Here is a 19101-nt window from a genome sequence, read left to right on the forward strand (position 1 = left end):
ATCCCGCACAAAAATATCAATGTCCGGGAGGTTTCCATGACAACCATACAAACGGACAACGTACAAACGGAAGAAACGGTCCTAACCCGGGAGTCTCCTGGCCAATCTGAGAGACTTGGCAGGTATGCATTTGCAATGTACACTTAAAATTCACTCGTTTTCGGTGGAAGGTATTCAAGATCGATAAATTATTGCCCTTTGCGAATTCTACCAATAACTCCCCTCTGGCATTTCTAGTACTGATGCCATAATCCCCTAGTGCGTGGTCCCCAGCCATCTTTTTTCGTACTTCGACATTGAAGTCGGGCATCAATATAATATACAGTGTTTTTACCTTGCTCCTTGTCGATTCCACGGCTTCTTAGAAGCAGACATATTTTCACAGCGCCAGAAAACGCGTAGTTACGGCGTAACTACGGAAGAAAGAGGCATGGACAGAGAAGAGTGCTCTTTCCCGTCCATGTTTGTTCGTTCCATAGTTATGCCGCAACTACTGGTTTTCTTGCGGTGTGCAGATATCTTGATATCAAATCTCCAACTAGCCGAAGCATCTGTCTTATCAAGCTTCATAGAAGCTTTCAACTAATACGTCATCATGGCTGGATGTAGGCGCGTAGGCCTGTACCACCTTTCATCAATGCTAATGTATTCTACCATTTTACCAGCTATCTTTCTGTGAATAAGAAAATCCACCACCAGTTTTCTGCTGTCAGCCATGCCACAATGTAAAACCTTTCTTCGAACGCACAAAAATCCTCATGAAGCAACTTCTCACAGCTAGCCATTCATACGTATCACAATGCAATATACATATCATATACATATAACAAGGAAAGGAACGCACTCCCTTGTACATCTTGACCGCGCCAATATGCTTGGCACTTACTGAGCGACTTCTTACAGCGAAAGCTGTTACGAGATTACAACACGGGTCACGCGCAGCGCTATGGTTATACGCCGCGGCCAGTGTTTGTAACTACTTTCCAACAAGATAAAAAAAATATCCTGAATAAAATACACCATGAACATACTGGGTTTCGAACCCGGGTCCACTGCATGCCAGCCCAGTATTCTACTACATTAGGGACATAGTGGGATTGGAACCCGGGTCCGCTGCATGCCAGCCCAGTGTGAGCCACCCCGGTGCTTGGGACTCTTCTGCGAACTCGATAGGCAAGCTTGATGTTCACAAAACACGCTAATATGAGTATAAAACGTTTTCTAACATCACAGGAACAGCAGGCGTCGCACAATACAATTGCGTAATGAGTGGGTCGTCCAATGCTCCATCCAACCCATTACAAAAGCTTGTTCATCATTTATTAACTGTGGCATATACCCACTTCAGGCATATTTCTTCATTGTCGTCAGCCACTGCATGAAAAGTATAATTCGCAAGAAATTCCTTGCAAGTGTTTAGCAGATACCACGCTTTTCCGAAAAATGACGAAGGATGGCACAGTGAATGCCTGCCTATTACACAATGATTAATGGCATAGTGGGTACCTTGCAAGTGTTCTCGCAACAGCTACCAGAGGAGTGTTAAAAAAAAAAGACTCTTAAAGGCCGCCCTTCTAGTTTTCACTTTGACAGTGCTGCTGCGCCTTCAGCGCAGCCTTGGCAGTTTTTTTTTTTTTTTTTTTCTTGAAGCGAATTCACCCATGGCAGTCGCATCAACGGTTTTGCCGCAAAACTTGCACTTAGCCCGATGCGGATTCATCTGTCAGGAGCAATTCAGTGCTTGCAGTCGCTATGATGAAGCCAAGTCTGAAATTTGCTTTTTCGGGACATTCTTTCACATATCAACACATCACTTGCACTAACGTGTTAGAAGGCAAGCTCACTCAAAAAAGCACTGGCAGCACTAAGACACGACTAAGTTAAAGACCACGCACAAACGTGGACGCCAAGTCCGACGGACATGCAATAGTGATAGCGCTCGCAGCCGATACACTTCAGCTAGCACAGACTGTCACGTTTTCAGTCATTGACACAACGTGTGCAGTGAACGCTGCCTTTGAGATCAAGTCAAACGTTTCCAGCCGCCTAACAAGGGTTGGCTAAATTCGTACGGTTTGTTGACTGCATTACAGAACTAATAGAAAAAACGAAGTTCAGCAACGTAAACCATTTTTGTCATAACAGCAATTCAGATTTAGCATTCAAGAAATTTAAGGTTTATCAGGGACTGCTTAAAAATTCGATGTTTTTAAGGGCCTTGATAACAGACTATTTTTAAGGGTATTGAAGGGTTTAAGAACCTGTGCATACCCTGCCTACCATATTTGAATACATATTTGAATACTATACCAGGCAGCTTGCGAGTGCAATAGGCCTGTAAGCATTTACCGAGGAAGGATCTCTGCCCTATTTGAAGATTCGTAGGAGCTATTGCCTTTATCCAAGCAGAGGATATCTTGCAGTATCGAAAATCCTGTTGTTAAGAGCTATAAGGCAGTTTAAGGTTTCCTGGAGCAGATTCCCGATAATTTCGTAAATAATCGTGTCCAAGCCAGGAGCAGAACTTCCACAGGAACCAAGGGCAAGGTTCAGTTCATGGGGTGATAGTGATTGATTATATCTGAAGCTTGCCCTGCCTGAAGCATACTCAGGCTAAGCTATGCTTCTTTAAGCTATGCTTTTCCATAAGATAGTTCACCTGTTTTCACCTGTTCACTTGATTAGCAGTAGACCATAAGATAGTTCACCTGTTCACTTGATTAGCAGTAGACCAAGGCATGCACTTTTAGCACAGGAGAAGATATATTCACATATTAGCTAGCCACCTCTTCTAAGTCTATCTGATTCATCTCTGCGAGGCATAGCGTGCATAGCTGTCTATACTTATTCTAGCTTGCACCATGAAAGTTCCACTTTTTAGGGGAAGCTGGTCTGTCATCCCACAATCTTGTTTCTGAAAGAGCTAGAAAATGGTCCCTTCCATACGAATTATTAATAACTTTCCAATATAGGTAAGGTAAAAGTGACTGTGACCAATGGCTAAATCTATGCATGCAGTATTGTAGTATGTTGGATCTGCTTTATTGAACAGACAGGCTCCAGATGAGAGCAGAAAATTTTCTGTGACGCACTCTCGCATCACATCTAGTATCACCCCATGAGGTATAGCGACCATAAAAATTTCTAATTATAACATACAGTTTCGAAGTTGATTAACTAGCTTTTCGAACCCTATTTTGTCAAACAGCTTGTCAGGAGATATGCAGATGGAGCAAGTAGTTACTAAATGATTGGATAGGATGGATAAAAAAGCCACACGTCGAGAGAGCTTTGTAGGGCCACGTGCTGACATGCAACAGTTTTTTGTGCAATCATTGTCACAGCTCCTGATGAGGAACTGCCATTATTTCTATTTTTACAAAAAAACATCAAAGTCATTAAAGAAAGTCCTGTGAGTACACTTTGAGTTTACTGAGCGCAGAACAATCTTGGTTCATAACCATTTAGTCTAGTTATCGTCAAGGTTATGATATCGTCCAACGATGAAATGGTCTGATATCGTCTAGGTTAGGCAAGTAACAAACACACACTGTCAGAACACGAGGACAGTGAATACACTGCTGCGCTGTTACAGCCTTTAAAAAAGCATGCAACACCCTCCAATAGAAGGCACAGTTAAATATCAATATAGCAAACCAGAAGACATAAAAGCTATTTGCTCACCTATTGTTGGGTCGTATTCATCCACAAAGCTGAAAAAAAAAAAAAGACACCCCAAATAAATCAGAATGAATCTATATAATAAAAACAAACGTGAGTTAGATATCTACTCACTGCACTGCACTACTTGTCACAAGGTACTTGATACTAATACAAATATGGGTGCTAAGGGGCCTTTCTGAAAACTTTTAAAGCACCCACACTTTATTTGTGGTTTGCATAGACTGATGGCAAAGGATAATTTTAGCGTACGTAAAAGCACCAACAGCAAAACAAAGTTACCAAATCACTGCCAATCACATCAATGATTAATGGGACGCAAGAACTACTGCAGGCGGAAATGACGAAGAGCGCAACCCATGTTTGAATAAATGCAACACCAAATCTGATAGATTACAAGAATTTGTTTATGTTTTGCGTGCTTTTTCATTGAAGACCAAATAGACAACGTTGAAACACGAACGATCACTGCCACTTCAGAACCCAAGAGAGCTGCTGCTATTTCATCTCTGGCTTTTTGCTCACGCAGGTCTGATGTTTCTGCAAAAGGTTCTCTTGCCTCCCTTCTCTTTTCTGTTAGTTTGCAAGCTGCCCCCATATAAGTGTCAGACTCTGTTGTTGAAGCAGTTTAAGCATCCTCCCTTGAATTAAAAAAATTCCGCCATATTCACGAAGTGAATGATGATGAGTGGGCGAAGCTCTGGAGGTAAACCTGGTAAACCATGAATCCTCTGTACATTTTGCCCACTCGATTTTATTACATCGCTCCCCCTAGCGTACGTCGCCGCACTAAATCGAACGATTGCCTTCAACCAATGACACGCGCCATATGTGACATCATGCCTATTTTATAAGATCTCGCGTCTTTCATCAACTACAAGTACCGCTTTCTAGTTTATAACATCTTGCATCTTTTCATCATCAGCTACAAGTACCACCATCTAGTAAACACTACAAGAACTAAACGAGAGGTGGCTACATACAGGAGACGGTACCGTCATCTAGTGAACACTGCAAGAACTAAACTAGAGGTGGCTACATACAGGGGACGGTACCGCCATCTAGTGAACACTGCAAGAACTAAACTAGAGGTGGCTACATACAGGCTACAGGGGACGCACAGCCCACGCCCTAAGGAGCTTCGCCCCTAAAACTGAGAAGTCTGCTTTGTCTGCTGTTTTTATACTATGCACATAAACAAGTGTCATAAAAAAGTGCCGAGTACCTTCAGAACCCCATAGCGATACTTCCTGCTTTTACCCTATGGCTTCCAAGCACAAAAAAATGTGTATTTGAGGTTAGTAGTAGTGAGTTTTTTCCATTGCCCGTTTCCTTTGCCTGTGCATTGTTCTAGATACAGTGACATGGCGATTGCTATGCTAATAGCGTGAGAAGGGTACCAATATAAGCTATTGGTTAACTGTAAAATCGCTTGTGGCATAGTGCAGAAACAAACAAGGACAAAGAAATACAGAACAAATGCAAGTGTTAACTATGAAACTATTTCCAAGATTGGTTATACATATGCATGCGATACCACATGCCAGTGTGAACTGCTTTTCATTTTGCAAATAATGGCACACAAAGAAGGCTTTCACATTCACATTTATTTATTTATACTTATATCTACAGCACCCTCTGGGGGCATTGTTGTAGAGGGGTTTACAAATTCAAAGTACATTTAAATCAGTGGGGACAAGTTGAATTGCACGGCACTAAAAAAATAAGAACAAATCAAAAATACCTAAATCACAGCATACAATATCATTCTGTGACCACATACTCCTTTAAAGGGGAAGGAAATGCTGTGGAAGGGGCAGTCACCATGTTTTTTGGAAGACTGTTCCATTCGTGAATAGTTTTAGGAAAAAAAGTATTCGCATACGTTGATGTTCGGCACATATATTCACACACTTTCAAAGGATGGTCCAGTCGTAATGAGATGTATGTTGGTGGTCTGATGTATTTGTTTTTATCGATCCCAGTTTTGTCGTTTATTAGGTTGTAGAAAAGACATAGCCTGATATATCTACGCCTTGAGGCCAACCAAGTGAACTAACAATTTCGCTAGACCTTCTGGTGAAGTTGTAATCACCCGTCACAAACCGGGCGGCACGTTTCTGAATGCACTCCAATGCATCAATATTTAACTTTGTGGCCGGGTCCCAGGCAGTGCAAGCATATTTTAAAATCGGGCGTACATTTGACACGTAAAAAACTTGTTTAAGAACAGAAGGGGCGGTTCTAAAATTGCGGCGTAGGAAGTTCAGCACGCGACTGGCTTTAACCGATACCATGAGAACATGATCATTCCACGATAGTGTGCTGTTGATGACAACGCCAAGATACTTGTATTCATTTGCCATGGATAAAGGTATCCTTTCCATTTCCATGAAGTAATTTGTGATAAAAGGCTGCTTCTTCTTGGTAAACCTAACAACACAGCACTTTGACACGTTAAGCTGCATTTTCCACGTACTGCACCATGCTATTACCGAGTCAAGGTCTTTCTGCAGTTGTTCGGAATCTTGCGTGCACTTAATTTCACGATATATGCAGCAGTCATCTGCGTACAACCCCACTTGACTGTCCACGCATTCAGCAAGATCATTGATATAAATCAAAAAGAGAAGCGGTCCCAGGACAGAGCCTTGAGGCACTCCTGAAATGACGTCTACATGTGACGACGCGCTATCGATGATGGTGCATTATTATTATTATTATTATTATTATTATTATTATTATTATTATTATTATTGTTGTTGTTGTTGTTATTTGCCCGCACTCTGAAATAATTGCATAGGCTAGACCGGCAGATGCATAACCACAAGCTGAGAGAACAAGAAAGTTAAAAGTGTTTCATGCGACGGTTTTTTAGCATTTCACTGCAAAACATGTCTGCAACACAATACTTGAAGACATTGTCATTATGTCAAGTGGAAACTGCAAAGTCAACAATTCAAACCCATCGCAACCTTTGACCAATCCCGAAAACAAAATTTTATTGTTGAAAGGTGGCCTTTCTGTTTGTCCTGCACTTCTCTGTGCTACAAGCCAGTTTATAATGGCATGGCTGCTGCGCTGGAAATGCAGTGTACTAGAATGAGGCAGTGTGCCCACTGAGACGTGGAGAGTGACGCACTTCGATTCCTCGCAGATAGGCGGCGCGGCACAGCTCGCAGCGTCACATGAGGCTTTCCAGCAGAGTGAACTGGCGCAGCTATGATGCGTTGCTGTTTTGCGAGTATGTCCAAGTTATGTGCAACTTTGCTGTGTGTTGCGGAATAAATTACTGCTGTGACTGATTTAAGCAGGACGGGTGATGTTTTAAGCGGCTGTTGTGTGGATGAATGCTTCTCCACACAGCCGCTGCAGTAACAGGACGTGTAGTTGACAGCACTAAACCTTTTCTTTCTTTTACAGACTAATCGATACAATGTTCAGTGCTATTTCACCACTGTAGTGATGATAGTGAGCTTGCTTCAACTTTTCGAGCCCCACTGTGTAAATAGAACAGCTCCTCATTTTCAATTTTTCCTTTCCTTGTGCCTGTCCGTTCTCGTCAATCCCCACTGTTTTCGCCTCGGTATGAACAACCAACTACAGTCGACTCTCGTTAATTCGAACTCGAAGGGACCTCTGAATTTTGTTTGAATTATCATAAGTTCTCAGATATATGACTGTGGGTGAGGTGGCCCCACACATAAAAATGAGGCATTGATTTTATCGCATATAAAACCCTTTTTAGCAATTTCAAACCCTAACTGGACACAATGAACATAAGGAAGAGGTTTAAGGCCCACAAGTTTATTGGCCATTTACTGCTGATCAGACCCCTTAAAGAAATTGTGAATTGACAACTGCTTCTTAGCTTCAGCACAAAGGTCTCTTATAGCAGTTGAAAAGCATCAAGGTTTACCATGCATGTGCTTCGTTTCAAACATTATTTTACAAGGAAAGCCTTCTTCCTGGAAGGCCTAAGACGCTTGTTTTTCGTTTTAGACTTAGGATTATATAAGCACCCAAATTTTTAAATAGTGGGAAAGCAGTACATATTTTCTCGTATAGAACCACAAAAAGTATGAATTAACTGAATGATGGAGTGTGAATTAAGAGGCTTTTAAATACATTCAAAGAATGGAGGGCCAACCTAAAAATTGAATTTTGTTTGAATTAACCAAAAGTATGAATTATCAGAGTGAATTATCGAGAGTCTACTGTAGCTTGAAATGTATTATTCTAGATCATACAAGGTTATCATTACTGGCTGTACTCTTAGGCGAATGTGGTACTACTGGGTCTAATAAAAAAATATCTATGCATAGTTACGATGAGTACATAACAAGTAATATACATTGCGTGTGTACACACATTTATACTACACCGTAGAATTGAAGTGGACCAGTTCTTCAGCAGTGTGAATAAAACAGGACACGAAGAAATACTCAACAGCATCACATGCTGACAAATTCATCTTATTTGAACAATACCATGTCTGTGTATGCGTAAATGCTTGTTATATCACAATATAAATAAAAATGCAGAAATTGTCAGTCACGGTCTAAAAATAAACAGATGCAACAAACATGAATGAGCTAATCGACCACAAGAATGAAAAAATGGTTGTAAGTAATAATGAATATTGAATGTTATTCAAAAGCTTACCAATAGACATCCAATGGCCAAAGACAAACATCGTTACTGTGCAACTCGGTCAAAAAACAATCAATGCGCATGCAACACAAGAATCTACAAATATATGATTAAAAGCCAGTGTAAAATAAAAAAATAATGAAAACAAAAGTGGGCAAAACAATAAAGCAACCAACACAAAACCACCCAGAAAAGCAAATTTTGCATCATTCATTAGAGGTGAATGATTGGCGCTGTTGTCATCAGCCAGAAGTTGAAATATAAAAAAGACTGGTCTCAATGTTCTACTGATTGATTTCCTATCTTCACCGAAGCACAATTATGGCTTTGGGACACTAACCACGTGTTTTCTTGCTTTTCTTGCGTTTTTTTTTTTTTTTTTTTTTTTGTGATCGTACTTGACAGTGCGGTCACTCCTATACTCGGCGAAAACTTTCTGTGGCAGCACAGCCAAAGCTACGTGGGCGGAGGTTCTCCGCATGTATCACTACGCCAAGTAGTCCGTTTTCGTGCGATTTCAGTATCACAAGTGCATCCAACATGTACTTTTTTGTGGGCCCACCATGAAATAAATCTTACATTTACTTGGGAGGAAATAAATAAAATGTTCATTTTTTGAGGGAAAAAACGCGAAGCTTCTCAAAGTGTTGATATTTATTAAAAAAAAAAGTATGGCGGAGCAGGTATTGGGCGATAAAAACGATGCAAGGCCAAGAAACTATTTCCTAAACTTTAGTGCATACCATGTGTGACGTGCCGTTGTGGCCGTCGTATATACTGGGTTCCGAGGCGGCCTAAGAAGGACGTCCACTATTTCAAGATCAGGAAGGGACTGCCAGACCCTTTTTTTTTCTTCAACTTTCCTCGAGCGCCCGCGAGCTCGGCACTGATCTACTTCGTTTTTCTCGCGCTAAGGTGCAAGACACGCACTGAGCGTAGCCTGCTATTGCCCGCCACATGCTTGGGTTTGGAAACTAACTGGAGGCATAACTAAACTAGCTTAAACAGTATTATCTAACTATTTACAAAAGTCAACAAAACATTGTCTATCCACTTTCAGGCACACAAAACTATATAAAAGCACCAACAACTATTTACACTGCACGACACCCATGTACACCTTAGTCCGAAGCATTGGGTTGCTCCATGTGAGCAATGGGGCTCAGATATGGTCTTAATTTTTCAATGTGCACAATGTCACTTCCCATGTTGTCCGCGAGTTCGATCTCATGGTTCACACGAGACAGTTTCTTCACTATCCTTGTGAGGTCCTGTGTACGATGTAGTTGTTTTCACACACGACGTTGGAGCCTTGTGGAGCACCAGCTGTCTGTCCTCTTTCAAACACAACGTCCTTGTGGTGCTTGTCAAAGTGGCGCTTCTGTTTTTCTTGAGCCAGTCGGATGTGCGTGGCTGCGAGCTCCCTGGCTTTTTGTAGTCGTTCATGCACTACTATGAAATAGTTCGATTCTTCTTTGAGCTCTTCAAGCTCTCCGCGGCTGTACACAACATCTAATGGTAGAACCGGATGCCTGCCATAGACCAGAAAGAAGGGAGTTTGGCGAACCGTGTCTTCGCACCCGGTGTTGTAACAGCATACAATATAAGAGAGGACATCGGCTCATTTTTCTCCCCCGGCGGTAGTCATGGCAATCATCTGCTTGATTGTCTTATTGGCTCTTTCGCACAAGCCGTTTGCTGCGGGGCTGATATGCGATAGTAGCAACATGTCTGATGCCCCGATGTTCGAGGTATGCTTCAGTAGAGCGCGCCATCATTTGAGTGCCGCGGTCTGTGATAATTGTGGCTGGGCATCCATGCTTTAAGATGATCCGTCGTTCGACAAACTTCTGGTTGGTTGCAGCCTCTATGTTCCGGAGTGGTTCTGCCTCCATAAACTTTGTGAGGTAATCAATGGCTATAAGGATGTACTTGTAACCTCTTGAAGTTTCGAATGCTTCTATTATGTCCATCCCAACTGTGTGAAATGGGCTGTGGACGTCTATTGGCTGTAATAGACGGTAAGGCACCGATGTCGACGACATCATCCTCTGACAAAGGTCACAGTGACGCACGTACCATCTGATGTCTGCATAGAGCTTCGGCCAGTAATACTTAGACCTAAGGGCATCGAATGTTCGCCTGATGCCCCTGTGGCCACTGTATCGTCCTTCATGCATTTCACGGAGTGCCTCAGCTTGTCCTTGTGCAGGAAGGCAGAGGAGAAATTGACTGCTGACTGGGTCTTTGTCTCTCTTGTAGAGCACGTCGTTATGCGTGATAAACTTCTTTTGCAGGCGTTTCTGTTGCTTTTTCGTGCCCAGCGCACCCCTAAGCATATCCAGGACTTTAGCGCAAAATGCATCCCGACGTTGCTCCCCACCCATGTTGTCACAGAATTGCAGTGATGGATATGATACCACAAGAATTGGTTCAGCATCATCAACAATGGGGGGGGGGGGGGGATTCCTCGAAAGACAATCTGGTGCGCTGTGCAGAATTCCCGATTTATAGATGACATCAAAGTCAAATTCCTGCAGAATCGGTCACCAACAAAGAAGGCATTGGTTTTCTTCCTTGTATCGCAAGACCCAGCACAGTGCATGGTGGTCACTGACGACTTGAAATTTTCGGTCAACCAGGTATGGTCGTAGCTCTTCTAATGCTCATTTTACTGCAAGAGCTTCTAGTTCTGTAGAAGAATAATTAAACTATGCGCCTTTAAGAGATCGACTCAAGTATAGCACTGCACAATATCGTTGCTCTTCATCTTCTTGCAGCAATAGACCTCGGAAGCCGAGCCGAAATGCATCTGTGTGTACTTGGACACCAAATTCTAGTTTTTCAGAGAATAGCTTAAGAACAGGCGGCTAGCACAACGCGTGCTTTAATGTCTCAAATGCCACTTGCTGATCTTCCCAAGAAAAAGTAATGTTCTTCTTTAAAAGTGATCGAAGAGGTGCTGCGATAACGCAGTAATTCGGGATAAACTTCCTGATAATCTTGCTGAAGTACAATGCGAGCCCGAAGAACGATTGTAGTTGCTGTACATTTCGAAGAGGCTGGAAAGCCTGAACCACTGCCAGTTTCGATGGGTCAGGAGATACACTGTTTTTTGTGACAACATACCCAAGGTAATTGATGGCAGTACAAAAAAATAACCACTTTTGTGGCTTGAACTTCAAGGCTGCTTTTTCAAACCTTGTAAATATGTTCTGAAAGTGCGAAACATGTTCTTCAAATGTCCAGCAGAAGACAACGAATTCATAGCCTAAGACTCGGAACTGCTTACACAAAGCACTTCCTACTTTGTATTCAGCGTGCAACATCGTCAGCATGTTCATGCGGCCATGACGACGAGGATATCTGTCACCTGTTGCTCGACTGTCCAAAACACGACACGCACCGAAGGCTGCTAGAACAGCAACTGCATAGGTTCGATCCTGAGTGGCCATTTGGGTTGAATAAAATACTAGGTCCATGGCCATCCAAAACAAACGGCAAAGCAATGAAGGTGCTGCAACAGTTCTTCGAAGAAACGAAGATTTGTGACGATTACTGAGCGGACAAAAGTTAAAAGTGAGCATGGTGTCTACGTGTTTGTTCTGCCCATAGGATAACTTTTGCTCTCACCCATGTAGGACTGTATATATGTATGTATGCTATTGTTTTTTTGGTATTTTTATTTGTACCAATTAAGTGAAAAGGGGTAGCTATTGCCAAGTAACGGTGACAAAAACTATTTTCTATTTCAATAAAAAAATATTCTCGCTATATAATTTGTCGCTTTTTTGATATGGACAATTTTGAGTTCCTGTTTGTGGGGACCGAGTTGGACAAGTAGCAGTGTAGCTGACTTAGTCACGTGATCACAAAACTTTGCACGTGTCATGCCGAGTATGGTCAGCTCTTGCACACATGTGGAACACAAGCACCTGCAAAGCAACTTCGCTGCTATCTCCAGCAGCCGCGATGCTTCGCCAGTATGTACAAGGCATAAGTCCAAAGCTCACTCACCTGACTACAAATCTGGTGTGACGTCACTAGAACTTTTGTTGCCCTTCCTATAGAGCTTCGTCAGTGTTGGACGCGCTCGAGATGTGCCTCGATTATGAGAATGAGCATTTAGGTACACTTAAAAAGCGACTTAAAATATATTCTTAAACCCACACGGTGCTTGCTATAGCCTTGAATTTTGATGGCACCATCCTGTCAAGAGTCTCAGCTTGTGCACAGTTCCCACTTGCAGCACGTGGCTCAACAATCAAAAAATAACAGGTGTAACAGTGGTTAATTTACACTCCTTTTGTGGATCTATCTGTGTTCTTTCCTAGCACCCTTCTTGGTTTGTTTAAGCAGCACGCTTCCAGTGTCGAGCTGTGACAGTCGTTCACCAGCACTCACCCTGTGCGCTTTTTTTTTTCGTGCGTCCTTCAATCTTGAGCAGCGCATTGCATATATGGGGTTGCTTACCCTTCTTCGTGTGACATGCTAACTTCTTGCTATCCCATTTACTGCTTCACCCTCGCCACAAACTAACTTTTTTTTTTCACAAGCATTTTTGCAAAATGAGATCATGTGCACCCATGCTGCATTACTGCTTCATAAATAGGGAGTTTGATAGGTTGACACACCAATGTACCGCATTTGAGAGGTCGCGATGTAGATATGAGAGAGTACTGCTCAGGAAATTCAAAGATTTTCAAGGATGCCAAGAAATTCCAGGACTTTCAAGGGCCTTGAAAAGGAATTTTTCAAATTCAAAGGTTTTCAAGAATTTCAAGGACCTGTACGAACCCTGTGGGGCATAAAATTTCTGCAGAGGGTATATCACCCATGAAAAGCAAAGTTCACGCAATCCTCAATGCTCCTCCTCCCACATGACTGAAAACCCTTCAGTCGTTCCTTAGCTTTACAGGGTATTATGCCAAATTCTTTCACCACTACGCAGATATTGTTGAGACCATCTGCAACATGCTCAGACAGGGATAACAATTCGCATGGTCAGAAGACGCGCAATGGAGCTGTGAACAAGTAAAGGCTCGCCTTGCGTGTGCTCCTGCTACAAAAATGTTTGATCCTTCATTGCCAGTGGTTGTTGCAGGTTCTCAGCTACACACTGAAGCACTGCCATCCAGAACGTTTACTCCTACCGAACAAAAGTGCTTTGTGAGCGAAAAAAAAAGCATTAGCGTGCTTACTTGCATGTGAATGGTGGCACATTTATCTGTGGCGCAGGCGTTTTATGCTCAGGACAGACCACCAAGCACTCGTTACCTTGCTAGCAACAGGTAATTCAGGCAGACTTCCTCTCCGTATTTCCTGATGGTCCGCCCGCCAAGTTAATGTATTATAACTTCAACATTGAGTACTGCAAAAGGTCCTAGAATCGTGTAGCTGATGCATTGTTGGGGCTCCCATTGCAAAACGATAATTCTGCAATTCTAAATAAGGAGATTGTCTCCATTATAACCATAGCAGTCGATAAGCAGATGGTTCAGATAGCTACTGCTTCAGGTCATCAACTATATAACTTCAGAATGACAAAAAAAAAAAAAACTTGACACAGCACTAATGGTCTATTTCCATGTACAAAAAGAGCTTTCTTTCGTTGACGGATTCCTGAACGTGTAGTCATTCCAAATGTACTAATACCGACCTTCTTGCAATTAGCCAACGAGCCCCATCAGGGTATTGTTCGCAGTAAACAGCTACTATGTGAGCGCTACTGGTGGCATCACATGAATAGGTGAGTGGAGGACTTTGTCAAGCAATGCCACATCTGTCAGCTTGCTGATAAATCGGCTAAAACTTCAGTGTCTCCCTTTCAGCCAGTACACTGGTCAGAACAGCCACGGCAGCAACTGGGTATGGACATCAGTACTCTGCATAGAGCTCCCTATTCCACAAACACCATTACCTGAATGAACTATTATTCTAAATGGCCTGAAGTCCCTTTTACCAATTTAGTCACGATGCATGACGCCATAGAGCTACTCAGTGCTTCTTTTAGCTGTGAAGACCCTAGTTACAAAGACCCTAGTTACAAATAATAGACCCCAGTTTATGCCCAGAGAATTTCAGAATTTCTTAAAAGAAAGAGGTATAGCTCGTCACTTCTCTTCCAACTATTACCCATAAGCAAACGGGCTAATAGAGAAATTTAACCATGTTCTCAAAGAATACATTCAAGTGCCTAAGCTAGAAAGAAAGGATCTCATTAAAGTACTACAGAGTTCTTAGATCTTAAAGGATCATCACTCTTCATGCTACGCCTGGTTGCTCACAAGCTGTCCTACTTCACAGTCACCAACCGCGGTCAAAATTAGACATAAGTAAGCATAAGCTAACAGTGTTGCAACATGCCTCTCCTTCCGCACTTCACCAGAATGTTTAGCAAAAGCAGCAAAAAACTGAAATCTTATGTAGACATGCACAAACACGCTTAACAAACTCTCATTAAAGTAGGTTATAGCGTGAAGGTTAAGCTACGCTCGAAAAATCCGTCCAGGTTCAGCCAACCCCTAACCGTCTTGCAACAAGTTATTTCATCCACATTCCTTCTAAGCAATGAAAAAAAGTCGAATGCGTCAAAGTTAACGGTCACCCCACGGGTGACTGGGGCATCTTTTCCATTATTGCCTCATTCTACGCCTATCTCTGATGCACATTTCATCTTTATACGATGACTTGAGCAATTTGCCCTCTCCTTCCAATACACAGGTCTTCCCTCAACACTCCACTCCGTGTCTCCCGACTGTCCAGTGCAGCTCTGCGCCTGATATTGTACAGTGCGGCTCCGAACCACCATAAATGCACCCTCAAGTGCCTGTGACCCAGGACCATTCGACGAGCCTTCAGGAGAAAAGCCCCAAGTATACCTCCTCACCTACCGTAAATGTGCCAAATTATTAAGTAGGGGCAGGAGATGCGGGGAATGGGTCTTGAGAGTCTGCTCTCGACAACACCAATTCGCCAAGTTCTTCTGGGAGAGATGGGGACAAGTACTAAAAATCAGCTTCCCACAGTCGCATTTCTCGAAGTCATCCTGCAAGGTCAGGGTCGCGGCGTCCAGAGAGGACACGCAAGCCCCCGCCTACTTGAAGGACTACGTCACAAACTCAAGTAGTCGGTCGTCTCCGGCTATACTGCCATATAGGCCCCAGTATAGCCGCAGAGGAGATGTTTGTGGGCAGCTCATTGAACAGTGCAAGTTGGCACTTGTGTTATGTGTTGGCAAAGGGAATTTTATTTTCTGTACCTTGAGATTGTTTGTTCCTTTTCTAAGACATCATCATAATCATCATCATCATAATCAGCCAGACTACGTCCGCAAAGGCCTCTCCCATGATCTGCCAGTCAACTTGGACCTGTGCTTCCTGCTGCTATTTGTGCCTACAAAGTTCCTAATCTCATCTGCCCACATAGCTTTCTGTCCCCATCAACAAGCTTGCCTTATCTGGGAATACAGCGAGTTATCTTTAACTACCAGTGGTTATCCTGCTTACGTACTATGCGCTACATCTTGATTTCAACTCTGTATCCTTAACCCCCATTTGTTCCCCGATACATTCTGCTCTCTTCTTGTTTTTTAAGGTTACACCTACCATTTTCTTTTCCATCGCTCGCTGCATCCTCCTCAATTGAAAGGGCCAATCAACAGGCTCCGACTTTTTTTTACACCCCCCCAAACAAGCTCGGTAATTCGTAACGTAGACTGCAGTGGTCACGTTTTCAGAATATTACAGAGCTGCGCACCGCACAGAGCCTCCACTTCGAAAAACAATTCCCATGCCCCTTTCCTATGCCTGGCCAATGCTCCTTACACGCGCAGTGACGAGGACTCTGCAATCGGCGACGTGACGCAGCACGCAGCTCGTCGATTGGTCTAAACCAGGTCTACACAAACAGTAGTGAAGTCAACGACAGGTCCTGTTCTCACCCACAGCTATGACAGAGCTGTTCAATAATACGAGTTGCGCAACTTTCCATAGGCTCCATGCATCAAAATCGAGACACTTCACTGACCCAGTTTTTGGGAGTGAGCAGACTGTCGCACCACCTGTTGATCAGCACACCCACTATTGAGCACATTAAGGGGAGATGCTACTCGAAGACACTTTAATATTCAGCCTAGAGCAATGAAACTTGAGCTGTTTATGAAACTTTTTATGCTGATTTCAAATATATAATTTGTCTTCTTACAAGTTACACACTTTTAGCTCTGCAAAATGACAAAGTGAAAACTTTAACCATTTTGCCACCCTCTTTTCATCCCTAAAATTCTGTAATTTTTTACCATTCATAGTTCATAATGCTTCAAATAAAGTGTAGAGTGCAAATAACTAATTAGGAAGTACATACAAAATATGTAATACGCATAAAAATAACAGACGTAAAAAGTCCATATTTCACTTACCTTAGTAAAGGTATATACAATTTTTATTATACAATAAAATATTGAAATTTAAATTAGATAATTGCATTTGTCTTACTTTGGAAAAAATTTGGGCAGAATTTCATGCAGATCCCAGCACTAGAAGCGCCCAAAAAAGGAGGGGCACATAGAAAAAAATCGCAAAATTTGTGTTTTGAGAAAAACGAGTTTTAAAGTTAAAATTGAGTTATTTATGAAAGATATTATTAAATAAATGAAATTTTCACAAGAAAAAGAACAATCCTTCTTGTAGTGGCCACTGCGACTAAAATACGCAGCATCACGAGTTTGTCCCTCTCGGCTTTTTCAAGCAGACTCCTCACAGACATTTCGCACATAGGCAGGGCCATGAAACGCTTGCCAAACTTCCGCTCTATCTGGCAAAGCCTTGTGCCAACTGCGAGCTAGGAAGAAGTTCGACAGGACTGCGAAATACAAACTAAGTCCAGTGTCATGCCACTTTGCAGCCATGTTTGTGCCACATACCGTCGTACATAATGGCAATGTCGTCCCTGCTAAGTTCTCTCACTGCGAGCTCTTTCGACCTCTAAAGATTGGCGCTGATGTAATCCATTGAAGCATCATGAACTTTCCGGCTGACGGGTGTGAACGACTTCGATGCATTGGCTTTTTGCAAGCCAACAACTGCCGCAAATTGGACCAGCGGCTCGTAGCCTATTCCTACAGAGCGCGCCGCACAACGGCTATCACTTGCGAGCAATGCCTTTTTTCATTCATAATAGAGATAATTACACAAAAAAATCGTTCAGCTGCGCTGCTCCACAAGACATGGACCCCGAAAATAGGTTTCACAGCACATACAGGCGCGCAGCAACAAATGGCGTTCCCCGATTCGTACCATGTGATAAGCCAGTCATGGCGCTTGAAAAACGAGCAGAAGAGCGATTGTTTTTATTATTTCTTGCGCTACATCAGCGAGAGAAACTTGTTATTTGAAGAGTGAGGCTCGACTCTTCGACTCGTGCGATCAACAATAGCTAGCGGCGGTGCATTATCAGCGGCAAGGTGCTCAAAGACTGCACAATTTCGACCTTTTAACAGGCACCTTGTGCTTTTTAAGTGAAATTTTAAAGCATTTTCAGTTAAGTCTCGACATGTATTGTTTTTTTTTTTCATAACAGTAGAGCTACTAATAATATCAAAACAGGCGAAAATAAAAATTCTGAAAAAACTCACGTTTTTCGACCTGCATCTCCCCCTTAAATGTTTTGTGCGGCTGCTCGCAGGTGGCGCAACAGTCTGCTTTCCAAAAAATCGAACTCCAGAAAAATTGGGACAACCTCATGCCCAGGTTTTGGAACGCGATTTTGCTGCAAATCGCCGTTACCTGAAAATCGAGCAACTGGGCTGCGGAGAAGCATTGGCACTGGATAAACAGTAAACAACCAGGCATTGCAGCAAGCGAAAGTGCATTGCGACTGATCGAGTTCGCCGATGACATCAATCGCTGACGTCTTGTCACATAGCCGAAGGAGGTGGAGTCACGAGAACGGGCCGCGCCTTCCCTTCCCTCTGAAAGAGAAGGGTGGTGAGGCGGGGCGAACATTTGAAACCAGCTGAATGCAATGTTCTACACCCTGTAACTTCCTTAATATAGCACGTATTGGCGAAACTCTTGCGGCAGCATGTTCAAGTAAATGTGCACATATTTCTCTTTACAACAATTTGTAGATCTTGGGGTTGTTTACTGGCCCCTTAAGCTGAACCTTCTATGTAAGCCTCCAAGTTTTCGCTCCGTAGGTAAGTACCGGCAAGATGCAGCTGTTATATACTTTCCTCTTGAGGGATAGTGGCAATCTACCATTTATAATTTGAGAGGGCTTACCGAATGTGCTCCACCCAATTTTTATTCTTCTAGTTACTTCGATCGCGTGGTTCAGCTTTGCGGTTATTACATGTCCCAAGTAGACAGTCTTTTACAACTTCAAGTGCACTATTACCTATCTCGAAGCACTGTTCCCTTCCAAGGTTGTTGTAGATCACCTAGGTTTTCTACAGATTAACTTGAAGACCTCGCTTTCTGCTCTCCTTGTCTAATTCGGTAATCACTAGTTACAATTTCTTTCCTTAGTTACTCAGCAATACAATGTCATCTGCGAAGGGCAGATTACGAAAGTACTCTCCATTAACACTTATCTCTAACCCTCTCCATTCTATGCCCCTGAAAAACCTCCTGTAAGCACACGGTAAATAAAAGATTAAGGTTAAGGATGTTGCAGGTAGCCGGCGGATCTAGCCTTGCATAATTTGCAGGCAATTGCCCCGCCCTATTTCCACTTTGGGATGGTAGTATCCCCTTGTCTTAACAC

At 42.7% G+C, this 19101-nt stretch overlaps 1 protein-coding gene across 1 annotated transcript in view; it reads right to left on the reverse strand.

The window, feature by feature from the left end:
• Nucleotides 1-19101, reverse strand: part of Ras85D (GTPase ras-like protein 1) — a 314926-nt gene that overhangs the window by 213238 nt on the left and 82587 nt on the right. Inside the window, exon 3 of the mRNA XM_037432124.2 lies at nucleotides 3685-3713. Within this exon, the coding sequence (XP_037288021.1) occupies nucleotides 3685-3713 (29 nt within the window). The remainder of the gene's footprint in view (nucleotides 1-3684; nucleotides 3714-19101) is intronic.

This window comes from Rhipicephalus microplus, unplaced genomic scaffold (genome assembly GCF_043290135.1).
Source record: "Rhipicephalus microplus isolate Deutch F79 unplaced genomic scaffold, USDA_Rmic scaffold_14, whole genome shotgun sequence".
Classification (NCBI taxonomy): domain Eukaryota; kingdom Metazoa; phylum Arthropoda; class Arachnida; order Ixodida; family Ixodidae; genus Rhipicephalus; species Rhipicephalus microplus.